This window comes from Leptonychotes weddellii, chromosome 7 (assembly GCF_054177405.1).
Source record: "Leptonychotes weddellii isolate Sample4059 chromosome 7, ASM5417740v2, whole genome shotgun sequence".
In the NCBI taxonomy this organism is placed as follows: Eukaryota; Metazoa; Chordata; class Mammalia; order Carnivora; family Phocidae; genus Leptonychotes; species Leptonychotes weddellii.
Genome location: NC_138375.1, coordinates 70,000,999 through 70,026,571, shown reverse-complemented (window position 1 = coordinate 70,026,571; position 25,573 = coordinate 70,000,999). Strand labels below are relative to the sequence as shown.

At 38.7% G+C, this 25,573-nt stretch overlaps 1 protein-coding gene and 1 long non-coding RNA gene across 2 annotated transcripts in view; one reads left to right on the top strand and one right to left on the bottom strand.

Moving 5' to 3' along the window:
• The window catches only part of ST8SIA4 (ST8 alpha-N-acetyl-neuraminide alpha-2,8-sialyltransferase 4), a 101,573-nt gene extending 82,022 nt beyond the window's left edge, over positions 1 to 19,551 (bottom strand). The window contains exons 1-3 of the mRNA XM_006727795.3: positions 19,111 to 19,551; positions 12,249 to 12,380; positions 1,996 to 2,253 (exon numbers count right to left, since the gene is read on the bottom strand). Of these exons, the coding sequence (XP_006727858.1) occupies positions 1,996 to 2,253; positions 12,249 to 12,380; positions 19,111 to 19,223 (503 nt within the window). The 5' untranslated portion in view covers positions 19,224 to 19,551. The remainder of the gene's footprint in view (positions 1 to 1,995; positions 2,254 to 12,248; positions 12,381 to 19,110) is intronic.
• LOC145722639 (uncharacterized) overlaps positions 17,043 to 25,573 on the top strand; it is a 184,436-nt gene continuing 175,905 nt past the window's right edge. The window contains exon 1 of the long non-coding RNA XR_014147034.1: positions 17,043 to 17,365. This is a non-coding gene — a long non-coding RNA (uncharacterized LOC145722639). The remainder of the gene's footprint in view (positions 17,366 to 25,573) is intronic.

Here is a 25,573-nt window from a genome sequence, read left to right as displayed (position 1 = left end):
TAAGTCAGTCAGAGAAAGACATGTATCATATGATCTCACTGATATGAGGAATTCTTAATCTCAGGAAACAAACTGAGGGTTGCTGGAGTGGTGGGGGGGTGGGAGAGATGGGGTGGCTGGGTGATAGACACTGGGGACGGTATGTGCTATGGTGAGCGCTGTGAATTGCGTAAGACTGTTGAATCACAGACCTGTACCTCTGAAACAAATAATACATTATATGTTAAAAAAAATAAAAGAAGATAGCAGGAGGGGAAGAATGAAGGTGAGGAATCAGAGGGGGAGATGAACCATGAGAGACTATGGACTCTGAAAACAAACTGAGGGTTCTAGGGGGGAGTGGGGTGGGGGGATGGGTTAGCCTGGTGATGGGTATTAAGGAAGGAACGTATTGAATGGAGCACTGCGTGTTATACGCAAACAATGAATCATGGAACACTACATCAAAAACTAATGATATAATGTATGGTGATTAACATAACATAAAAAAAAAAAAAAGCTCAATCCCATTTTACTGTGGTGGCTCTTAACCAGTGCTGTATATTTCAATTGCCTGGGGGAAACGTTTAAAACTGAAACTTACTTAAATTAAGTTTTAATCAACATATATACAATTAAGAAAAACCAAAATAACACTGTTAGACTGGTAGTGAAAGACAGCAATCCTGCACCTTTTCTCTACCCATCTCCGACTTCTTTCTCCAGAGACAACCACTTCTTTCTTAGCTTTTTAAATAATGTGTTGATACTGCTTTACTGACCTCTCTGTATTAGATCTTGACTGATTTTTCCCCATTACACACACCTCTCTCCTCTCCAATCCCCTCAATATTACACAATCATTTTTTGTTGTATTAGTATTCAGTTTTACATAATTATGACTGACTTTATATGACTAGTATTATTCGCAATAGAAGAATGCAGTGTAGTTCCTGAAAAACTTTGAATTTTCCTGTTTCATTATGGATTTGTTTCCTTAATTTTTAAAAAATTTGCAGACCACCAATTCATCCTGACTCTGAAAAACTAAAAATCTCGCTCTTTACATCTATTTCATATTTCAACATATATACTTCGTTCATTCAGCAAATTTTCCTGAAGAACTAAAAAAAGCCAAAAAAAAATGTCCAGATGCATGAATTGTAAATGAAAAACTAGTATCTATGATTTCATCACAATCCCATTTCTATTGCTGTTTCTTTCAGTTAATCTAAAGTTAACCAATCTGCTGACCATCAATGAAAAGCAGGTATGTTTAATTATGTGAGAAAATTCAAAAACTAAGATATACTAACATACACAAATACCACATAAAAGAATAATGCAGAGAATTTGGTGCAAGATATCAAATGTAAACTTATGTATATACTTTTTAAAAACTTGCTTTATGAACTTGTTATATTCTTAGAATCTGCTAAATAATTGTCATTAAAAGGGTAAAATTACTTACATCTATTACATCATTACATAGAAATGTTCATAATCTTTATGAATAAATGAATACAATTTATTGTATATAAAAAGGATTGCAAATATAATCAATTAAGTGGATTAAATAAATTAATCCATTCACTAATATAAAAATTAACTATTAATTAATAATCAACTATTAACTGTTTGTATTATTGAATGAATTAATTAATATTAAATTAATGGACATAAAGAAAAACTATTAATAAAAGTCATTTTCCTGTGTATTAAATCTAATAGAATTGTCATTTGGCAAAAAAAAAAAAAAAAAAAAAAAAACCCTGGTGTGAATCTTACTGCTATAATAAAATCACCTTTCCTTTCAATGATACTATAATTTTAATTTTATATCCCAGGGTAAATGTAAATTTGGACACCACACAGAAAAACATATCATAAATAAGTATTTGAGCTTTCAGTAATCCTTAATGTTAATATTAGCCTTACACATTTCTGTCAGTTTTCTACACCTCAGTAAAACATCTTGGAAAAAATTACAATCTTTAGGAACAGAAGAAAGCTCACCTTATTACAAAATTGTGACTGTCAATCTCCTTTCCACATTCACTATCTAGCAGAATGCCAGAATTTCCAACAACGGCACAGGTCTTAAATCTGCGATTTTTCATTGGTGAAACTTCAGGTAGGAGGCTGTGGAGATCCTGAGAAATATTTAGTGTCCGACGCCTGTCTAGCACATAGTGTATGACATCACCAGGCTTAAAACTGCTCTTGACCACTGAGACATCTCTTTCTGCATCTAGGAAACGAAGAATGTTCTTCCTATATGGAAATACAAGCAAAGTTTTCCATTAATGACAACATATCCAAGAACTGGTGATATCATGTACAAAGTAACATGATAAAATGTAAATTGGTACACTACGAATCTTAAATTGTCAGGTGGTAATTAAACCAACCAATTAAGTAGATTCTATTGATACTGAATTTGTTCTTAAAAAAATCATTTGCTTATAGTTTCTCAATGATTTGGTAAATAAATATAGTATATACATCTATTTATAGAGTGAAAAAAGATACAAAAAATTTAGTTTATTCTGGTGCAGCCACTGTGGAAAACAGTATGGAGGTTCCTCAAAAAATGAAAAAAATAACTACTATCCAGCAATTGCACTACTAGGTATTTACCCAAAGGATACAAAAATACTTACTCAAAGGGGCACATACACCCCACTGTTTATAGACACTGTCACCAATAGCCAAATTATGGAAAGAGCCCAAATGTCCATCCACTGATAAATGGATAAAGAATAAAGATGTGATAGATACACTCAGCCATCAAAAAGAATAAAATCTTGCCATTTGCAACAAGGTGGATGGAGCTAGAGTATATTATGCTAAGCAAAATCAGTCAGAGAAAGACAAATACCATATGATTTCACTCATATGTGGAATTTAAGAAACAAAACAGATGAACATAGGGGAAGGGGGAAAAAAAAGAGGGAGGCAAACCCATAAGAGAATCTTAACTATATCTTAATTATATCTTACTTAACTCTATGAAAAGGATTGAACTTCCCAATAAATTTATATACATTAATCCAAATCATGTGTATATTACAATTATTTGAAGAAGAATAAAACTATAGTATATGAAAGCCCTTTGAAGCTCAAGAATCCACGAGGAAAAATGGGTATGTTAGAGGAAAAAATGGATAGATAGAACATCACACTATGCCCGGCAGAGATAGCTAATTGTTCCTTAGTGTTCTTCCTTCCAGTCTTCCTTTTAGTATTTGAATCTTCTAAGTTTTACTCAGGCACATGACTCCTCAGCTAGAAAATTTGCAAGTTTCCAAACTCAAGTGCAGCTGGTTTTGGTCATGTGAGTTTTCTTACGTGGGATATGAGTGGATAATGTGCATGGATATACAAGAGAGAAATAAACTTCCAACATGTTTGATCCATTGTATTTTAAGATAGCACTCTTTTTTGATGGAAGCTTAGCCTATCCCATACATAATAAAGAAACTGATAACAGATGTGAGATGCTGTATAAACAAATATGTAAATGCTAAGTTAGATGATGGAAAATGAAAATAAAGCTATAGCTGGCTGGAAAGCTAGCGACCTTGGCATGATATAGCAAAGCACCTAATAAAATGATGGTCTGCAATAATTTTGGAGTCAAATCCTATATCTAATAAGCCTGTTGCTCTTGGAGAAATGGTTAAAAAGAGTTTCTATGCTGTTTTATGTTAGTTGCTCCTTCTAGCAAGGCAATAGAAGATGCAAAATCAGGCATGAAATAGCCAAGTTGCAAGCTCAGAAGGAAAGGAATTCATCTCTGGCAATGGCCTGTATGTAAACTGTGTGAAAGTCTGGAAATTGGGACCTCCAAAATGTTTCTAATACCCCACTTAGCAAGAGATACAACTGTAGATCAGAGCCATCCCAGGAACAGGAGTCATCCTTCCTATGTAAGTTTATAGATTCAAATGAGTTAGGAGGGAAATTAAGGGAAAGAGGGTCAGGCTAGAATAGAGGAGACTCAGAGGCTGAAGAACTGTTCAGAAGAAACCTTTGGGTGCAGTTATTTATACCAGTAATTAAGTACAAGGAAATGGCCCAGGAGCCTACTAAGTTTGTGAGGGAAATATATGGCCAAAGAAACTATGAGCCTTCCTACAGAAATCTGACTTCACCTCATCCTCAAGCTACCAAACATATACCAGCTAGAAGCAATCTGAGAAAGCTCTCTCCAGACTGGAAATTGGATATTAGTTACCCAAGTGCTCGTATTGTGAGCTTGTATTTTCAGAGTGCTGAAAACAATACCATTATTATAACATTTAAGATACGACAAACATGTTTTCCTTTGGTGCTATTACTGTTTAAGCTCTACTGCATTCATAAATGCTATTACTGAGCACAATATGACCTACTCCCATTACTCCACCAAAAGGGCAATTCTCCCAATCACACTTACAAGCCAGAAGCATGACTAGCAAGAAGGGATGGAAAATAACCTAAATCTTTATTTTTGTTTAATTTTGGTTTGCTTTAAATAGGTCCCAGTTCAATGTGTAGTCTTATTAGACAACCAGTTGACTGAAAACTTTGTTTGACCAGGTTTGATACACAAGGGATATGTTCATTAACTCTCTGGAAAAGAAAATATTTTTTGAATTTTTTTCTTCAATCAGAATATCAGGTTTGTAAGTAGAATTTATAGATGAAAATCTGTATAAATGCCCTACAAATGAAACTTAAAAATTAATAGTAATGCTATCAGGCACCATAACAGTTCATATTAACAAAGTACAGATTACATAGGAAGACAATTGCCAGAGAAATCAGCAACTTTCGGGTGTGTGAACTGCAGAAAACTGACAAGTCTCTCCTTATGTTAAGCACATATAATTCTTTGTAAAAGTTATCTAGCACCAAGAACAGCAATCCATAGAAACTTTTGTACATACTTATTAACTACCACTTGTTTGTTTGGGGAAAAAATGTAGTAATGCCTGACACCTGTATTTCAAAAAAAATCTCATTTCCTGTGGAAATGACAAGGCTGGCTCTAAAATAAAAGCTGCACGGATGTGGTCAAATCGCCAAACTAGCTGGTATTATAATTTTCCTTTGAACATAGTTTAAAGGTAGTGTTATAGATACTTGAAGATGTAACTCACAAGTAGTGAAATGTTTCCAAGTGTGATGTGAATAGACCAGATATCCAAATTTGAAAGAAGACTTTTTAACTTGGAAATCCAAAAGGGGAAAACACCTTTATTCACGAAACAAGCTAACACTCAAATGCTTGTCAACTGATAGTACAAGGGACTTTCCAATAACAGAACCTTTGCTGTGTTATAGAAATTTAACAACAAAATATTTTAAACATAGGTCCTTTACATTCCTGAGTATAATAGAACATCTTTAATTTGTTCACTCTTAGCAAAAATTGATATAAAAAAGTGGACAATGAGTTCAGCGAAATTTCAGGGGTGCCTTTGTAGCTCAGTTGGTTAAGCATGTGCCTTGGGCTCAGGTCATGACACCAGGGTCCTGAGATTGAGCCCTGTGTAGGGTTCCCTACTTAGTGGGGAGCTTGCTTCTCCCTCTCCCTCTGCCCCTCCCCGGGCTTGCGCTCTCTTTCTCTCTCAAATAAATAAATAAAATCTTTAAAGAAAAAAAAAAAGTTCAGCGAAATTTCAAAAGATACCACATTGCCTAACTCTTGAGATAAACGGCATAATTATTAAACTCAGATAATACTATGTGTTCTTCCAAAACTGTTTTATAGGCTCAACAATTGTTTATTCTGTTAGAGCAGTATTTGCGTTTTTAAACTGAAAGAAGGGTGAAAGGAAACCTTGAATGTCTCCAGTAAGTTCTTTTTCTTATATTGAACTAAACTTTTAGTTTCCATCTTAGGGCTTACATCTATGCATGGAAAATTATCTGAGCTAAGATTCCTGGTGTAGGATTCAAGAAAAACTGAAAATAATTACTCTGAGTGAGCAGTATTGTGGCTTCAATGCTTAATATTTTTTTTTTGGAAACAGTGAGGAAAGGTTAGGGTTTTTTTTCCTCCCTAGCAAGGTGTAGGCATTTTTTATTTTATTTTTTATTTTTTTTAAGACTTTTAGTTATTGAAAGAGATAGAGAGGGCGCCTGGGTGGCTCAGTTGGTTAAGCGACTGCCTTCCGCTCAGGTCATGATCCTGGAGTCCCTGGATCGAGTCCCGCATCGGGCTCCCTGCTCAGCAGGGAGTCTGCTTCTCCCTCTGACCCTCCCCCCTCTCATGTGCTCTCTCTCAAATAAATAAATAAAATCTTTTTTAAAAAAAGAAAGAGATAGAGAGAGAGCATGCACACAAGTGTGGCAGGTGGGGAGAGAAGAGGGAAAGGGACAAGCAGACGTTTTTCTGAGCAAAGAGCCAGACTCGGGCTAGATCCTAGGGACCCTGGGATCATGACCTGAGCCCAAGGCAGACATTTAACCAACTGAGCCACCCAGGCACCACTAGGCATTTTTTAGATTATAGATGTAATGGACTATAAAAAGTTCTGTGGATTTGCTAAGTCTAGTTGTTATTCACACTGTAAATATATGAAAAAAAGAAAACTAGTGCTTAAATATAATTAAATGTCATTGGAAGCATGAAAAGCTCTTACAGTGAACTGAACAATATTTTCAGTATCACCAAGAACATATATGCTTTTGCTCAGATAATTGACATAAGTGAAGAGAGCAGATTAAACAAAATTATTTCAGAATGAGAGAGATAGAAAGGAAATTCAGTTTAAATTCTGGGTTCTAAAGAAACATGAATTGGGGAGCCTGGGTAGCTCAGTCGTTAAGCGTCTGCCTTCGGCTCAGGTCATGATCACAGGGTCCTGGGATCAAGCCCGCATTGGGCTCCCTGCTCCGTGGGAGGCCTGCTTCTCCCTCTCCCACTCCCCCTGCTTGTGTTCCCTCTTTTGCTGTGTCTCTTTCTGTCAAATAAATAAATAAAATCTTTAAAAAAATAAAAAAAGAAAGAAACATGCATCAACAAAAGCTAAGTTTAATATGCAGGCTGTCTCAATACTAGTTTTCCTGATAGGTGATCAAGTCATTACCAGATATGTAAAGCAGGGGTTGTGTTTTCTGTGTTTGACTGCAAAGAGCAACAACAAAAAAGATCCCTTATAGGTCTTTAACTGTCATTTTGTGGGCATAATTAACTTTTGAAACCCTATTAATAAGCAAAAACCTAAATTCAGCAACTGTCTTAATGTTAAAGATAACTGAAAGAATCTAAAATTACGTTTCACTTTCAGTGAGGCTAAAAATCTTAGTCATAAAGATTATTTTTTGTTAAGCAATACTGGTTTAAACTGAAAGGCTGGTTGAGACTGTTCAACTGACACGAATAGATTTTATACAGCAACTTTTCAACTGAATTTTCAACTAGAACGTCCCTTTCAACATCACACATCACTTGAAATAGCAGCTGCAGAGTTCCAGAGAATTAATTTACTAAACATTGTTTTCACTTGTGAAATGTTAAATATAGCTAACCTATCACCAGGTGCCACTCTTTCTTCTCTGTAGGTTTCTTGTCAACAACAAGCATACGTGCTGTGGCAACTAAAATTTAATCTAAATGACACTGTTGACTCCATCAGCGAGTATTGTTAAGACAAATCTTACAGCTGGAATGCATCACAAGTTGAGAAGCAAATTAGGTTATGATACATATATTAGGAATCAGTTTTTGCAAACTTTGGACCTCAGACAAAAATCACCAAATCAATTCAATTATTACTAATGTGGTTTACTAAAAAGAAATTTAAAAAGGTTTAAGAAGTGCCGAGTGTTTCATTATGCCTACAAAAAAGCAGAGAGAACACACAATTTTTTGTCTCAAAGATTATTTTCGCAAAGCAAGATTCTTCAAAGCACTGAAAGAACATAACCTGTAGCTTGTTAGGGCTTCTGAGCTTAGGGTCCCAGCTGTTATAGAAAGATATTCTAGTATCAAAGAAAAATCCTACGCAGCCAAATGAAAAGGCAAAATGGCCTCAAAATGCTTGAAGAAAAGCATTTTTTAGTTTAATTTACACCTCAGATGGCCATTTGATTATTTGACCCAGCATTTAGTAATATTGGATGAATACTATATTTTATTATTTTGGAACAAAAAAAACTCTCCATTGTGTGTACTGCATAAGGCTGCATTTTTAGTATTAAAATAGAGTCTTCCAAGAAATTTGTTTCATGATAAGAGCTTTGGTTCTAGTTAGATAGGCCTAGCTTTGAAGCTTGACTCTGCCACTAACAAGTTGTATGACCCAAGATGTGCTCCTCTGGCTACTTACTGAACAGAGTAAGTAGAAGAATTGTATGTGGACCTTTCTCTAAAGTAAATCAATGCATGCAACAGCAAGTTCTTTTTGGTAGGTAAGCATATATAAATTTGCAGTTAAGTTTAGTTAACCTGCAAGTTTGATCTGTTTAAAAACCTTGACATCTGATGATATTAACTTGAAAATAGTCCTTCTAATTATGATGTGCCTTGATGAGTAGTTGAGCTCATATATCTCTATGCATCCACATCTGGTATTGTAATTCCTTAGGTTTCTATTCAGCATATGAAGAATGAGGGGAAAATAAAAGAAACAACCCAAAGATGGGGAAAAAAGGGTCAAGTCACAAGTGTTGGACATGACCAAATACTCTCTTGGTACAATGTTTATAGATTTACTCACAAACATCTGATACATCTTAAATATGTCATTTCTTTTTTTTTTTAAGATTTTATTTATTTATTTGACAGAGAGAGAGAAAGAGAAAGAGCAAAAGCAGGGGGAGCAGGAGAGGGAGAAGCAGGCTCTTTGCGGAGCAGAGAGCCTGATGTGGGGCTCATCAATCCCTGGACCCTGGGATCATGACCTGAACTGAAGACATGACCAGAACTGAACTCAACTGACTGAACCACCCAGGAGTCCCAAATATGTCATTTCCTAGCTTACTATAACAAAGAACAAACTACTACCAATAAAATCAAGTCCTTAACCAAGGTAATTATTTTAATTGTGAAGTTAGCTGTGGAATGGATAAACTCTTCTAAATCTTGATGAATTTCCAAAGCACCATGAAAATGGAACCATCTCTCTCAAAAAACTCCCCAGAGGTACAGTTGTTTGATGAACATATATGAATTAACTCTTGATGTGTTTATGAAAGTAGCAGAGTATATATAGGGTTGAAAAAATTAGTAATAAGAAAAAAATCATTTCTACAAATGTAGGGAAAAACAACTTCTCATCAGTGACTGCTTCACATGTTAATACAAATAGATAAATAGTTTATTAGGAATGTTACAAGAGCATTATAAGTTTAATGAGATTTTTAAAATGAGAAAGATTTGTAAGCATGGTTTAATCATGTAAGATCAAAAATGATTAGTTGTAATATCTTAATCAAAACTTCAAAGTAGAATTTTAAAAACACTTGTAAAATATGCCCACACCCACTCACAGAAACCAAGTAATGTGGTTCTTCATAAATGTTACAGATGTGGGGAAGAAATAAAGAAAGATAATAATCCAAATTAGTTTATGGTTAGTTTCCAGTATGAAAAACAAGAGCTAAGCTAACAATAGGACATTTTCATATTCTAAATTTTTTATTACAGGTGTCAAGCTGATTAATACTCACAAATCACTAATGCTATAGGCAATTATAATTTTTATGAACTGTATCATGTTGTACAATAATAGTTTTACAAATTATTGTTTCCTTGTAAGGAAGTGACAACTTTGTATGTATTATTCAATATTTGCTCAATTTTTTATTGTTTACTTCTTTATCTGTTAAGGAGAATCATACGAAAAGAGTACTAACATTTCATACATAATATCATCTGTTATTTTTGAAAACGGATCACCTTCACAGATATGAATGCAATCTTCATTAATTTGTAAAACTGTAATACTGATTTGCTTGGCTCAATTTATATTTAATACCCTTAGCTTGAATATCTTAAAAATAGCAAAATGTACCTCTGTAGCCTCATTTTTGTATAGATACTAGGAAGTATATATTACTTAAACTATTGCTAATTACTTTTTGAATTTACTTATTAGACTTTATCTGATATAATATTTAGACATATTAATTAAATTATTACATTTCTTATTTTACTTTACTTTCTTCCACTACTTTCTTTTACCTGATCTGCATAGCTTTACCTAATTGCCTCCCTTCTTGCCAAATCTTTCAGTTTGAAAGTTCCTTTTTTTTTTTAATTTTTATTTATTTTTTGACAGAGAGAGAGAGACAGCGAGAGAGGGAACACAAGCAGGGGGAGTGGGAGAGGGAGAGGGAGAGGGAGAAGCAGGCTTCCCTGCTGAGCAAGGAGCCCAACGCGGGGCTCGATCCCAGGACCCTGGGATCATGACCTGAGCCGAAGGCAGACGCTAAATGGCTGAGCCACCCAGGCGCCCCTGAAAGTTCCTTTTGAGACATCCTTATAGATCAAATATTTCCTTTATAAATCACCCATATTTCTCTCCTTCCAATATCTGCCTCTAAGAAATATGAATCCTTATTCTGTTCTAAACTAAACTATGCCTGTATTTATGACCAGAGTTGTCAAATTTTTCATTTTCTTAAGAGTATATGGAAATCTGTACTTTTAAAGGAATCTCCTAATTTTAATATTGGTTTTAAGGGTTTTTATTTATCCAGTTGAAATAAATCTTGCTTGCTGACCATATTCTACCCAGAAGACACCAATTTATAGACTCTGTCATCAGACCCTACTCACATCTCCTCATTCTTGTGCTCTGCCTACAAATACACCAAATTTCCCATAACTAAAAGCAACCAAGTACACACTATTTGATATTGCCATGGTTTCATTTCCCATTCCAGCCACTTCCAAAGCTTCAAAACAAACTATTCCTGCATTTCCCTGGCACCCATCTTTTTAAAAATTTTCCAATCTTTCAAGTGTTTTTCAACATGGAGTGAGTGTCTTTGCCACAAAGCATTTTATGAACTGCTATGCATACTCTGAAGATGAGTATTAGTAGACTCTTCCTGCAAGGTGCTCATGATCTACATGACATGTAGGTATGATCCAAGAAGTGAGTAGACAGAAACCCAGACAGACAGATCAATGTCATTGTCAGTTGTCAATGTCAACAGATCATTATCCTCGTAATGACTTACAAAATCTGTGCAGTAATGTCCATTCATTGAATAATTAGAATTTTGCCAATATGAAATTGCAATGATTTTATTATGTAAAGGATAGTTCTCTAAAACTTTCAAAGAGTCTGATTTACTGAAATGCTCTGATTTCAACACACCAACCAATATAGCAACGTAGTTGTAGGAAAACATGATGTGTTTGCTTCCTCCATGCTCAGGAAAGTCTGGCCCTAACCTTCTTATTAGTTGTAGAATTGTACCAGAAGAAAATAAGATATAATAGATATATGCAGGCCTTGAGTTTGATTTCGAGAGCTTGTTTCAGGCAAAATGCCAAAATCTTACAAAGAATAAACCAGTACTCTAGAAAATTCATTTTCTGACTTTTGCCAATTTAGGATATAATTACTGAGACTTTTATTACAGAAACTCACATAGAAATATCCATCTATAGAGTAAATAAAATTTATTTAGAATAGTCAGCAAAATAGGAGTTGGATAGGCTCTACTTTCATCCAGTGTGAAAAGATAGAAGAAATGTATGAAGACTTAATAAAGAAGTTAAAGATAATTCTCAAAATATATGTCCATCCTGAGTAATAGAATAAAAAAAAGTCTATTAAATGTTACTATTCCGTTGAATATTTTATTCCATTAGAATAAAGACAGTATATTCAAAACTCACATATTCATCCTTAAATTTCTGACTGCATAATGATTTCAGTTTTATGGTTTCATATCCTTCACTGATCAACATTAAGTAGAGCTGGTTCACTCTTTTTTTTTTTTTAAGATTTTATTTATTTATTTGACAGAGAAAGACACAGCGAGAGAGGGAACACAAACGGGGAGTGGGAGAGGGAGAAGCAGACTCCCTGCTGAGAAGGGAGCCCGATGCGGGACTCGATCCAGGGGCTCCAGGATCATGACCTGAGCCGAAGACAGTCGCTTAACCAACTGAGCCACCCAGGCGCCCCTGGTTCACTCTTTTATTAAAGTATTCATACTTAAACTATAAATCAAGCATTCAATACAAGTTTGCCAAGCCCAATGTATTCGAGAACATGATGTGAAATTTATTATGGCTTATTAAAGAAACTCACCTTATTTCCAGGACCAAAGAGGAATTGATTTTCCAACCTTCTACAGAGTGCTGGAAGATTGAAGAGCCAGCCTTTCGAATGATTTTATCAGAACTATTGACAAGGGATCGACTCAAACACAGTTCACCATCTCTGAAACAAAACAAAAATGCCAGCTCTGTGAAAGTAAGAAGGATTTTATCTAAGTAGCATAATACATAATTTGATTTGGATTATTGATTACAAATTGTCGATACAAATTTTTCTACATGGTAGAAGAGGTATGAGATTGATGAAAGGTATTATAAGAAATAAGAGAATATGACTTTATCAGGACAATCTTTACACTTATTCTCTTTGAAATAAAAACATTTTTCATATAAAGAAAAGGTCTTTGTGGTGTTTAAAGAAAAAAGAAACTTGTCTTCAAACTGGATCCTCCCTCCCTGTTGTGTTTAACAATAGAGACAGGAAGTTTGGCCACTTCTCCTGCATCTGTATAATTGTGACTCTCAAGATTGTAATTTTAGGGGTGCCTGGGTGGCTCAGTCTTAAGCGTCTGCCTTCGGCTCAGGTCATGATCCCAGGGTCCTGGGATCGAGCCCCGCGTCGGGCTCCCTGCTCAGCAGGGAGCCTGCTTCTCCCTCTCCCACTCCCCCTGCTTGTGTTCCCTCTCTCACTGTGTCTCTCTCTGTCAAATAAATAAAATCTTTAAAAAAAAAAAAAAAAGATTGTAATTTTATTTTTACAATGGAAAGAGATTTTGTTTTGGAGTAAGAAGACTTTGGAATATCAGGTGATCTGGGCTTGCTGGTGATTCTTTTACTTGCTAACCTATATGTCCTTGGATAATAGTCTCTTTCTAGGCCACAGTGGCCTTGCCTTATCTTGAAAATTGCAATAGCATTATCTACCATGCAATGACTTTGTGAGAATTCAGTGGGAGTCTGTATGTGAAAGTAATTTATAAAGCACTATTGAAGTGCTAATTTCTAAAATTACTTTGAGTCCCAAATCATTGCAACAATGAGACACTTTCCTGATAGTTGTTGTTGGTGGGGAGACAGATTGTAATGAGGAGAAAGAAAACTCATTCAGTAGCCATTTTTAATGGTATTTTCCATTACATCACACACACACAATCAACTGTGCTATCCCTTTCAGTCAATATTGTCAGGCAAGTATATAGGTGGCATGGTGGTGCTGGTCATAGTGCTGATAGGGACAGATACCTAGGATAGCATTTGTATCATTAGGACAGTTATTTTTTTTTTTAAAGATTTTATTTATTTATTTGAGAGAGAGAGTGAGAGAGAGAAAGAGCACAAGACGGGGGAGCGGGAGAGGGAGAAGCAGACTCCCTGCCGAGCAGGGAGCCCAATGCCGGACTCGATCCCGGGACTCCAGGATCATGACCCGAGCTGAAGTCAGTCGCTTAACCAACTGAGCCACCCAGGCGCCCGCATTAGGACAGTTATACTAGAACCAGTTTATTGTTCAATAGACTATTTTCTTAGTACTTTATAGCCTTAAACCCATACTCAGGGAAACAAAATGTTACCTGTTTATGGTATAGCCCTTTCAGTATCTGCATTTATTTCTTTACATGTTAACTTACTTTTTTAAAATCTCAAAAATAGAGTTAAAAAGTAATATGACTATTTGCTCAGTCACAAAGTCTAAAACTGTGTTCATTATGTAGGCAATCCTCTCCTACTATCAATGGAAACATTGCCTGTGTAACAGCTGTTAGATGAATTCTGTAATTAGAGGCTTATAGTTTGGTATTTTGGTTTGCATTCTTTTTTAAACATGTAGTTCCAATTTGAAGCAACTCAAAGCATCATATGCAACTACTCCCTGTGAAAATTAGGACTCATAAAAATCAATATTTTAAACTATCCTACTGATGAAAATGATACATTTGCATGCCTATGCATGGCCAATAATAATCATTTTATAGAGGTCACTTAAGATGCTAGGAAACATAGGGTGCCATTTACTACTCAGTGGCACAGAAGTCAATTTTTGTATTACATGTTTAATGATAATAACTACATATGAATGAGAACACGGATATATACAGAACCTAACCTTCACACTTTAGGAGATATGCCTTCAAGAATATGGGTACAAACTGTCACCATTTCTAAGGGTAGGGATTTTTCTCCTATCTTCATCTTGTTAACTGGATTATTAATATCATCTTTTTCTAACCACAGATTGCCATAATTATAAGAATTATTTTACCACCAATTAACTTTCATAGGAGAAGTAAAAATATACATGGGCTGGCATTCTTAAATATCTGTGGAAGACTGTTTCGCTGACATGTAGCTAAAGGTACATTTTGCATTGCAAAATAATTGCTTTGATGTATTTAGTTATATGGAGGCTTTTCAGAACCTCCAAGACTTAAAAAAAAAAAAAAGCTTTAAAAGTTTAAATCAGTTTTATATTAATGAAATACTACCATATAACTCTGCCCTTTGAACTGTTTTCACTGAACTGATGATAAACCAAAATTCAGTTTCATTCCTGGAAAGAACTTTGAATGAAAATAGCTACAACTAGTCCCACTTCTTGAAGTAGATGGAATTCCTATGTAAGAAGGCTAGACTTAGTGCAACCTGAGTCTCTGGAGCAAATTTCTTTGTATAAAGTTAAATGAGTCCCAAGGGATGTTTCCATTTGTGACCTTGGTAGTATTCTGTCTTAGAAAGGCTTTTCCTTTAATGCAAGGAATGAAGGATGTTGCCACCCCCTACTAGTTTTTCATTCCAGATCAAACCCAATTACTATACAGCTGCACTGAAAACATTTCTTGCATAGGGCTATATACAGGAATATCCAACATATACTTCTAAAGAGAAAATCACAAAACACATCAGGGAAATAATGCAGCATAAAGCAATATATTTTATAAAGTAATCCTGCTTATGTTGAGCTAAGAAAACCTTACAATGATGGTAGTGACAGAATTTAATCATCAGTTATGTTACTAGTTTTTACAAATATTTTTCTCTTTGAAATATGGGTTGCCAGGCATCACTACAACTTATTCTATTAATTCTGCAGTACATAACAAATATAATTTTGTTTCTTGAGATTGGGTCCCAAAAGCCCCGCATTCAACCCCACTGAAAACTCTTCATAACTTGGCTTTGGAATGAATGTGTTTCCCATGAACTAGGTTAAATTTCCTCCTTAATATAAAATTATAAAAGTCATTCAAAAGAAAACAACTTGCATCAAACTAAGCCTGAATAGCAACAGCAGGCAATTTGCTGTCTTCATTCCCTAAGTGTCAAACAACTAAAAATAAAGATGAGATGTACTACCTTAACCTACTGCGTATGGTTTTTAGTAGAATTTCAAATGAAACAGATCCTGGGTTTCCTGATTGATAAGTGGGTTCTATGCTAGAACCAACTGGAACTAACTTTGCTCACAATGGCAGTATTCTAACTATGAATGCTTATCTCCACTGTCAATATTATCGTAAGTTTCAGAATTAATATGGACAATTATTTAGTGAGACAAAGTACACAGTCAAATTAAAAAGGAAATCTCTAGATGATAAGAAAATTAGTCTCATTTGTGGTCAACTAGGAGCACAGTATGTGGCAAGTTTTAAGGAGTCGCAATCAAAACAAATACTTGTGTGATAAATATTTAAGTTTATGCCACACTTTCAAATACATTATCTTATTAAACAAGCACACCCACATATTTTTATCTGTAAGACCCTTAAGTTAACACAATTACACCCAAAGAGCACACAAAGTCAGTGAAATCATGGGTCAATTGTGAGGCAAGTGCCATTTTTCCAGTTATGAAAAAACATATACATACACACACATATATATATGTCAAGGATAAACCACTTTATAGCCTCATGCCTTTTGAGTTAAACTTTATTAACTAGTAATCATACCAGGCAATTAATAGGTTTGCATGAAAGGTTAAATTTCCAATAATTACTTGACCTATTCTCAAATAATTCCTTAGAAAAACCATGCTTTTAGTAATCCTCTGGAGATATGAGAACGTGGATGGTAGGCAGGAAAGCTGTGCTGGTGTTCTCTTCTGCGTGGAATGACTGCTCAATATTGTATGTAAGAACAACGCTGCACTCACTCTAGATGGGACCTCCAGTTAAGAGGGGGAGGTGGAATAAAGAAACAGCCTGCATACTGCAAATGGTAGCAGGAAAACGAAATATGAGGGGGGATTTTGGCGGGGGAGGGGTGTTTCTAAGGTACAGGATTGTGGAAGGCCCTTAACTGAACCTACTGCCCACTCTCAAGTCATGCAGTACCTCCCAAGGGTCTGAGATTGCCTGTTACCTCACTTTTCAATGCTCTGGGCCAAATCTCCACTCTACTCATCTCAAAACTAGCCCCTCTAAATGGCTTGGGGGTAGAAATAGAGTCAAAGAGATCATTAGGTCGTTGGATGAGTCAACTCCTCCACTAGAAGCACTATTTGGAAGTTGAAACGAAATCACGAACTAGTATCACAAGCTTTTCCACCGAACGTTCCACCTTGAGGGAAAACGGAAAGAGCACTCAGGAGGACTGGCTGTGGCCGCATTTTCTGGGCAGCGCCAAGTGCGCCGAGGCAGGGCAGAGCGGGCGCCGGCCGAGGAGGCCGGGGAGCTACAGGGCGCGAGAAGCGCGGCGCCCGCAGGCGGCTCTCAGCCCTTCCCCCCGCACCACCGTAATTGCGGGTTTTAATTAAGGAGGAGGAGCCTAGTTGCCCACAGAGCCGTAGAAGTGATTTTTTTTTTTTTTTTTTTAAGAGGGGACCTGGTTCCCGAAATAAAGGCTCTAACCTGTCTCCTCACTCATTCTTCCACCCTCGCTGCCAACTCTCGCGGAGGAGGGGAGGTAGCCGGTGCGTGCGTACCTCGCTTCCTGTTTGATTAACTCACGCGCCCGCCTCATGCTTTCTCAGAGGAGCAGGCGAGCAACCGCAGCTCAGCCCCAAGAGGGGGCGAGCGAAACCCAGCGGAGCTAGCCTAACCGCGGCGCCGGCGCCTGCGCCCGCCTGCTCCTCGTCGGTGCCCACCGGCCCGCGGCGTCCAGGAAAGGGCCACAGGAGGAATGTTGCCCGGGAAATGTGGAGCGTCCCAGGTCGGTCATTTCCCTGTGAGGGACACGGGGTGTGCGCCCCCTTCCTGGCGGCGGTTTAGGGAGGCCGGGAGAGGGCTCCTGGACGGCATGGGACGCCTCCTGTCCACCTCACTGGTCCGCCCACTCCTACTCCGCAGCCAGCCGAGGGCCCGAACCCTCAGAGTTCTGGCGAGGCTTGGCGGCTTTGTCTGGGCTCACGCTTGTGTTCCGAGCCCACCAGCCCGCAAGGGAACAAAGAGCCTCGACCCCCACGCCCAGCCTCCGCCTCTCCCCCACGCGCCGCTTTATCACCTTCCCCGAGACCCCTTTGTCTGCCTGGGAAGCACAGGTCTGCCTTGCACGCCCCCGCCCCAGCCCAGAGTCCTGCTTTGCTGACAATTGAGCTAGGCTGCGTTTTCAACCCACCCACTCCCTGTGTAAGCGACCTCATATAGTTAGGATTTTTTTTTTCTTTTCCAGAATAGACCATTTGTAGATTTGTCGATGCATAACGACCATCCAGCTCATTCTTTATTTGCTTTTTCATTCCCTTCCAGTCCCTTTCGACTGTACTTCTGCTATCTTAGTTTCCTATAAAACAGCAAATTCTTTGTTAAGTATAAGCCTCCGTCTTGCTCACTTAAATACTCATTACTTAGGGAGGAGCAGGAATATTAAATCGAGTGCATGAAGTTTGTGTGTGTGTGTATGTGTGCACGCATGCACGTTTTAGCAGTCTTTACATGCGCACACACGCGCGCGCGCGCACACACACACACACACACACACTGGCAAGGGCTCTATCTTCGTTTTAATAAATGCCAGGGAACATGAAAACCAGGCTGGCATCTGCCAGTGTGGAGTTTCCGATAGCGGACGCCTCCGGATGAGGGAGGATTTCCGAAACAGGACTTTGAACAGAGTTGACAACCAGGTTCACATCCTCAGAAAACACTTCCAAGCTCTGTAAGCAACACAAAGTTGCAGCCACCTCCTGGGTAAACTTCAAAGCAACAGAGGCCAGGGGAAGGGAGGAAGGAAGTGCGATATTTAGAGAACTTACTGGGGTGGGGGAAGCTTCTGAACTCATTTAGACAAACTAAAGAAATAGCAGAAATACAGTCTGTGTGAAGCTACAGTACCCAGTTTCTAAAACTGTAACCATGACGCCCATGCGTTTTACCCACAGAAGAGCAAATAGGGAAGAATCCTTGGTTGTATTGGAGTTTCTAATTCAAATGATACACAGATCTATCCAACGCCAAAGAAGAGGAAAGAAACAGGAGACGCATTTCCTGCTTTCTGGGCTTTAACTTCAGCCTTTCAGGAAGCCACCTCTCTCTACTATCTCCTTAGAGTGATAGGGCAGAGAAAGAAGGAAGGACAACCACATGGGGAATGAAGACATCTCTCCTGAGTTCTGCCCAGGGCTTAAACGGAAGGACAAGGGCACACGTTCTTTGTTGACACTTCTGCAGTGACTTCTCCTTGGGCGTGTGAGCCCCGGCGCCAGCACAACTGTCACTACCACGACACAGGGCAAGTTGAACTCATCCTGGGAACACGCCGTGGAGAAGCACACACACCTCAACAACAGCCTTTGTTATTTAATTCATGAGACTAAACACACAAAAGCTCATCAGAACACACATACTATCCCAACCCTCACTCTACCGTCTATATTCCCATTTCATTTATGGCTTGACTTTTTTTGTTTGTTTGTTTGGTTTGTTTTGTTATATCCTGAAATGAAGCTTTGCATTTACCCGATGAGTTGCGTCTCCTGGTGCTCCTCAGTTCTTGCTATTTCTTTTGTCTTATAAAAGATCAGGAGCAGACTTATCGTGCAGATCGTCCACCTCTTCCTAATGGAGCGCATCTTGGGTGCCCGGGAAAGTCCTGGTTGCCCCAGCTCCCTCACCTTCTCTTGATATAAAGGCTCCGTTTTGGGGAGAGACAGTCGCGGGGGGAGATCTGTAAAATTCGAGGAGAGCGTGGAGCCGGGATCTCAGGAGCAGGTCGCAAGGGTCCGCTGCGGCCGAGCTCCCGCTGGTCCTTGAGCGCTGCCCAGCGCTCTCCCTCCGGGTTCGCGCCAGCCCTGCTCGGGTCGCTCCGCGCTGCCTCCCTGGGGCTCAGGTTTCTTCTCAGATGAGACACCTTGTGCACTGGAGGTGGCGGCCGCTTCTGCAGCTGGGTTCGGGGGCGTCACTGGCCCTTCCCTTTTCCTCGCAGGGAAATGATGAGCAAAGCCAGCCAATCACCAGACAGAGGGGGCGGAGGCTGCGGCTGCCTCGCGTTGCTGTCGGCTGCTTGGAGAGTAACGTCGCCGGAGCTGCCTGCACAGTGCCGGGAGAGGAAGCTTACAAGCTCACAGTCGTGTACACACACACACACACACACACACTCGCACGCACGCACGCACCAGCACTCGCACACCCCGGGGTGAACGCAGCTCTCCAGGAGGAAGTCAGGTCGCCCTCCCGGGAAGCCAAAGCATCAGCTCTCTGGATGAGCGCGGAGATAGTCTGTCCTTATCAGCGTGGAGAGGACACCTCAGCTGGGGACAGATTAGAGACGCATCTTGCTCAAGAGATGCTTCGTTTTCGTTTTCGTGTAGAGCGGAGGTGGGGGAGGGATGCAGAAGGGGTAGTTTCTTCCTAGCGCCTTTGCTAAACATACACACTCGGACATACACACGCGAATGCACATACACACGCCCTCCCAAGTAGAGTGAATCGGAGTAGGGAGGGGGAAGTAGGATGAGCACGTTTTGTATTCCGTGCACAGCTCAATCTGGAAAGTACAAATACACACATGAACCAATTAGCTGATCGCCCACTCAGGGTGGGTGGTGGATGACCACCCCGATTTAGGATCTAGCAGGAAACAAGTGATGACAGAGGTGTCAGGCGCTTTGTGGATATTTATGTGACTCTTTTTCATTGCCATTTGGAAACTCCTCACGCAGGAGTCAAGGAAACTCCAATCCTCCTTAAACTTCACTGCGGAGAAACAATTCTGAGAAAAAGCAGCCCCCAAGGACATCCTTTTTAAATGCAAGTACATCCAGACACAGGAGAAAGAAAGAAAAAAAAAAAGGTAGGAAGATAAGAAGAAAGGAAAGAAGGAAGGGCAGGTTCTTCCTCAAAAGTCTCAGTGATGTGTATTTAACCTCCGTGTTCACGCTCTTCCTCACCTCCTACTGTTTTTCTAACTCCTGTTGTATTGTGTGGCAGGGGAACTTTCAAGTCCTGGGTAACCCTCAGTCTGAGTACTTCCTTCACTGTTCTTTGGTCTTGCCCTCACCAAGAGAGAAGCTTGCTGCTCTGGTTGGGGTTGTACCCATGCCTTGGTTTGGCTGGTCGGAATGGGTCTGGAGGCACCCCTAGTGTGAGATCCTATCTGGAAGCAGGAATTTCCCCCATCTATAAGCAAAGTTTCCAAGTTCTCCGCTTTTTCCCCTCTCCACCCCTTTCCCATAGGTCCAGCAGCCTCTCTCAATTGAATTACTTGTTCCTTCAGGTTGTGCAGAGGCTCCAGCTGCCATCCACTCTTGGCCCCTGGGGTTTATACTTCCCCAAGCCCAGAAATGATGAGGCCCACCACCAATCCTTGGACAGAGCTGAGCAAGAAGGGGAATTCTGAGTTACTAGTCCCCTGACAGCTTAAGATAACAACTATAACAGCCAGCACCTTTGCTTAAAATCCTGAGGTCCCTGCCAATGTTTGCCATTCCTCGCCTAAGGTTTAAGAAGTTAAGAGCCTCGGGCGCCTGGGTGGCTCAGTTGGTTAAGCGACTGCCTTCGGCTCAGGTCATGATCCTGGAGTCTCAGGATTGAGTCCCGCATCGGGCTCCCTGCTCGGCAGGGAGTCTGCTTTTCCCTCTGACCCTCCTCCCTCTCATGCTCTCTGTCTCTCATTCTCTCTGTCTCAAGTAAATAAATAAAATCTTTAAAAAAAAAAAAAAAGAAGAAGAAGTTAAGAGCCTCTCAGTTCCCAAGCCTCATCTTCGCAGCAGAGTGAACTAGAGGGTTGGGTCTAAAATGCTCAAAGGAGCAAGTAATTATGAGGCTTTATTGACGCTACAAGTGGCCCACCGGGAGCCTTTGGAGTTTATTGATGTCTAGGCAAATCCCGCTAGCATCTCTATCACACTGACTTCTCAACTAGCAGAAACTGCAAGAATAAAACAGCTTCTTATTTAAGTTAAAAGGGAATTGGGGCCGGGAGAGGGTGGGCAATGCATGGTTAGGATTTTTTAGGTTAATTAATTAAATTCTTTAGGTTAACATTTGGTTTTTAAACAGTAAACAAAATATTTTGGATTCTAAATAAAACACTTGCTGATGGGGACGGAGTAACATGCATCACTTAATTAAATTCATACAACATATTTTGAGCAACTAATATGGTCCATGCAATATGTGAGGACAGAGGAACACAGAGATGAATAAAATATAGCATCTAACTAGGGAGGAAGTTCACTCACTGTGGGAAGATGGAGGGTGGGGGAACAGATTGTAAAAGAATTAAGTTGCAATGTGGCGCCATGAACTAACACCAGCATTTTAAGTATGTGTCTCCTATCTGGGTACACTACAGGGTAGAAGCAGATGGAATGTTTAAATTGTTGGGAACAAGGAAAGGGCACACATCAACTGGGGTTTGCAAACCTAAGGGGCAAGCCCGGCAAAGGGAGGGTACAACACTGCAGTCAGAGGAAAGATTATGTGCACTCCAGAGAGGAATAAAATGCTGGTGCTTTGGGAAACTTTGAAGTAGTTCAATACTGTTAGAACACAAAGTGGGAAAAGGGAATAGTAGGACATAAGTTTTTAGTGTGACCATAATATATTATAGTTTTACAATGTCAAACTGTCTTCTCTAATGAGGAAGTTGTAACAAGAAAATCTGCAAGAGGAAAGTGGGTTTAATTCATGTATTAAACTTCAAGTAAATTGGGGGGAACTGTTCATCTGGCCCAAACAGACCAAAACAAACCCACCAGCAGCAAAACAAAAACACACCAAGAACTAGTTGTGGGGGTACATAAGAAATTTAAACATTGTAAGAGAAAAAAAATGAACTCTCCAGCTGTAAAATGCTGCTATTTCTGTATTCATTAAGCATAACATCTTTTATATTGAGGTGAACACTTCTGAATGACTGATAATGGTTCCGTGAGACTCAAGAGATTCCCCTTTCCCATAGTTGAACAATTTTGAGTTTAGAGTGCAATTTAGTGTCACTTGTTTAATATGATTAGATTCATGAAATATGCATCCATAACAATTTGTCAGGTTAAAAAAGTAAAATAAAAAAACATGTAGGCCAACACTCAGGCCAAACGGAGGATAGTCTGATTCTTCTCAATATGCAACTAGGTACAAGAACCGTAACCTAAATATTGAGTAAGAAATCTTATTGACATAAGAGTCTTTTGGACTCAACTCCTTCCATTAGAATGCCTCCTTTGATGATCCTAAGAAATTAAAGTTGTTTCTAGGGCGCCTGCGTGGCTCAGTTGGTTGAGCGACTGCCTTCGGCTCAGGTCATGATCCTGGAGTCCCGGGCTCGAGTCCCGCATCGGGCTCCCTGCTCAGCAGGGAGTCTGCTTCTCCCTCTGACCTTCCTCCTTCTCATGCTCTCGGTCTCTCATTCTCTCTCTCTCAAATAAAAAATAAAATCTTTAAAAAAAATATATTAAAAAAAAAGTTGTTTCTAAATTTCCATTCTATCTTTGGACTACAAGTTCTTCAATAAGAACACATTTGTCTTTATTCAGCACAATTCTGCAGTTACACAGAACCCGATGAATAAATAATGCAGGTAATGGCAGCTGGTTTTAAAATGTTACTTTAGGGGCGCCTGGGTGGCTCAGTTGGTTAAGCGACTGCCTTCAGCTCAGGTCATGATCCCAGGGTCCTGGGATCGAGCCCCGCATCGGGCTCCCTGCTCGGCCGGAAGCCTGCTTCATCCTCTCCCACTCCCCCTGCTTGTGTTCCCTCTCACACTGTCTCTCTCTCTCTCTCCCTGTCAATTAAATAAATAAATAAAATCTTTAAAAAAAAAAAAATGTTACTTTATCCTTTAACTTCATGTAAATCATGCTTTAATTGCTGGATGATCCCTCTTCTTTAGCTGGAAAGAAATGGGTACACACTTTGAGTATCATAGTATAATGGCTCATAACATTTTTTTAATCAGTTATTTTTTAGAACAGTTTAGGTTTACAACAATATTGAGCAGGAAGTATAAAGACTTCCCTTATACCCTCTCCTCTAAACACGCACAGACTCCCCCACTATCAACATCCCACGCGAGAGCAGTACATTTGTTAAAATCAATGAAACTACATTGACATATCATTATCATCCACAGTTCATAGTTTACATTAGGGTTCATTCTTGGTTTTGTACATTCTATGGGCTTTGACAGATATATAATGACCTATGTCCACCCTTAGAGTATCATAGTTTCCCTGCCCTAAAAAATCCTCTGTGTCCTGGCTATTCATGCCTGCCCCAGCCCCCAAGCCCCAGGCAATTGCTGATCTTTACTCTCTCCATAGCTTTGCCTTTTCCAGAAGTCATATAGTTGGAATTATACAGAATGTAGCTCTTTTATATTGGCTTGTTTTACTTAGCAATATGCTTTAAAGATTCCTCCATATTTTTTCATGGCTTGAAACCTCTTTTTTTTCTTAACATCAAGTAAAATTCCGTTGTCTGGATATATCATAGTTTATTTGAGTACCTGCTGAAGGACACCTTGGTTGCTTCCAAGTTTGGGCAATTATGAGTAAAGCTGCTATAAACATCCATGTGCAGTTTGGGTAAATACCAAGGAGCACAGTTGCTGGTAAGATAGATGGTAAGACTATTGTTAGCTTTATAAGACACTTTATAAAGAACTTGTTTTTTCTGCTGAATTGTCTTCCAAGTGGCTGTACTATTTTCCTTCCCACCAGCAATGAATGAGAATTTGTGTTGCTCCACATCTTCATCAGCATTTGGTGTTTTCAGTGTTTTGGATTTGGGGCATTCTAATAGGTGTGTAGTGGTATCTCATTGTTGTTTTAATTTGTATTTTCCTGATGACATATGATGTGGAACATCTTTTCATATGCTTATTTGCCATCTGTATATCTTCTTTGGCGAGATGTCTGTTCAGATCTTTTGTCCTTTTTAAAACTGGGTTGTTGTTCTTACTGCTGAATTTAAGAGTTCTTTGTATATTTTGGATAACTGTCCTTTATCACGTATTTCTTTTTGCAAATATTTTCTTCCACTTCATGGCTTGTCTTCTCATTATCTTGACAGTGTCTTTCATAGAGCAGAAATTTTAAATTTTGATTAAGTCCAGTTTATCAATTATTTCCTACATTGATCATGCTTTTAATGTTGTATCTATAAAGTCATTGTCTAACTCAAGGTCATCTGAATTTTTTTCATATGTTATCTTCTGGGAGTTTTATAGTTTCCCATTTTGTAGTTAGGTCTATTATCTTTTGAGTTAATTTTTGTGAAGAGTGTAGGGTATAGGTCTAATTTTTTTTTTTTGCATGTAAATGTCTAGTTGTTTCAGCACCGTTTGCTAAAAGACTATCTTTTCTGCATTTGTGTTTCCTTTGCTCCTTTGTCAAAGAGCAGTTGAATATACTTGTGCCTGTTTCTGAGCACTGTATCTGTTTCATTGATCTATTTGTCTGTTCTTTCACCAGTATCACATTTTCTTAATTATTGTAGCTTTATAGTAAGTCTTGAAGTCTCGTAATGTCAATCCTCTGTTTTGTTGTCCTGCAATTGTGTTGGCTATTGTGAGTCTTTTGTTTCCCAATATAAACTTTAGAATCACTTTGTCAATATCCTCAAAATAACTTGCTGGGATTTTGATTGGAATTGCATTAAATCTGGAGAGCAAGTTGGGAAGAATTGACATCTTGACAGTATTGAGTCTTCCTATGCATGAACATGGATTATCTCTTCATTTATTTAATTCTTCCTTGGTTCATTTCTTTTTTCATTCTTTGATTCAGAATTTGGCATATTTCTGCACATATCTAGTTAGATTTATACCTATTTCATTTTTTTGAATTCTTTTTTTTTTATTATGTTATGCTAATCACCATACATTACATCATTAGTTTTTGATGTAGTGTTCCATGATTCATTGTTTGCATATAACACCCAGTGCTCCATTCAATACATGCCCTCTTTAATACCCATC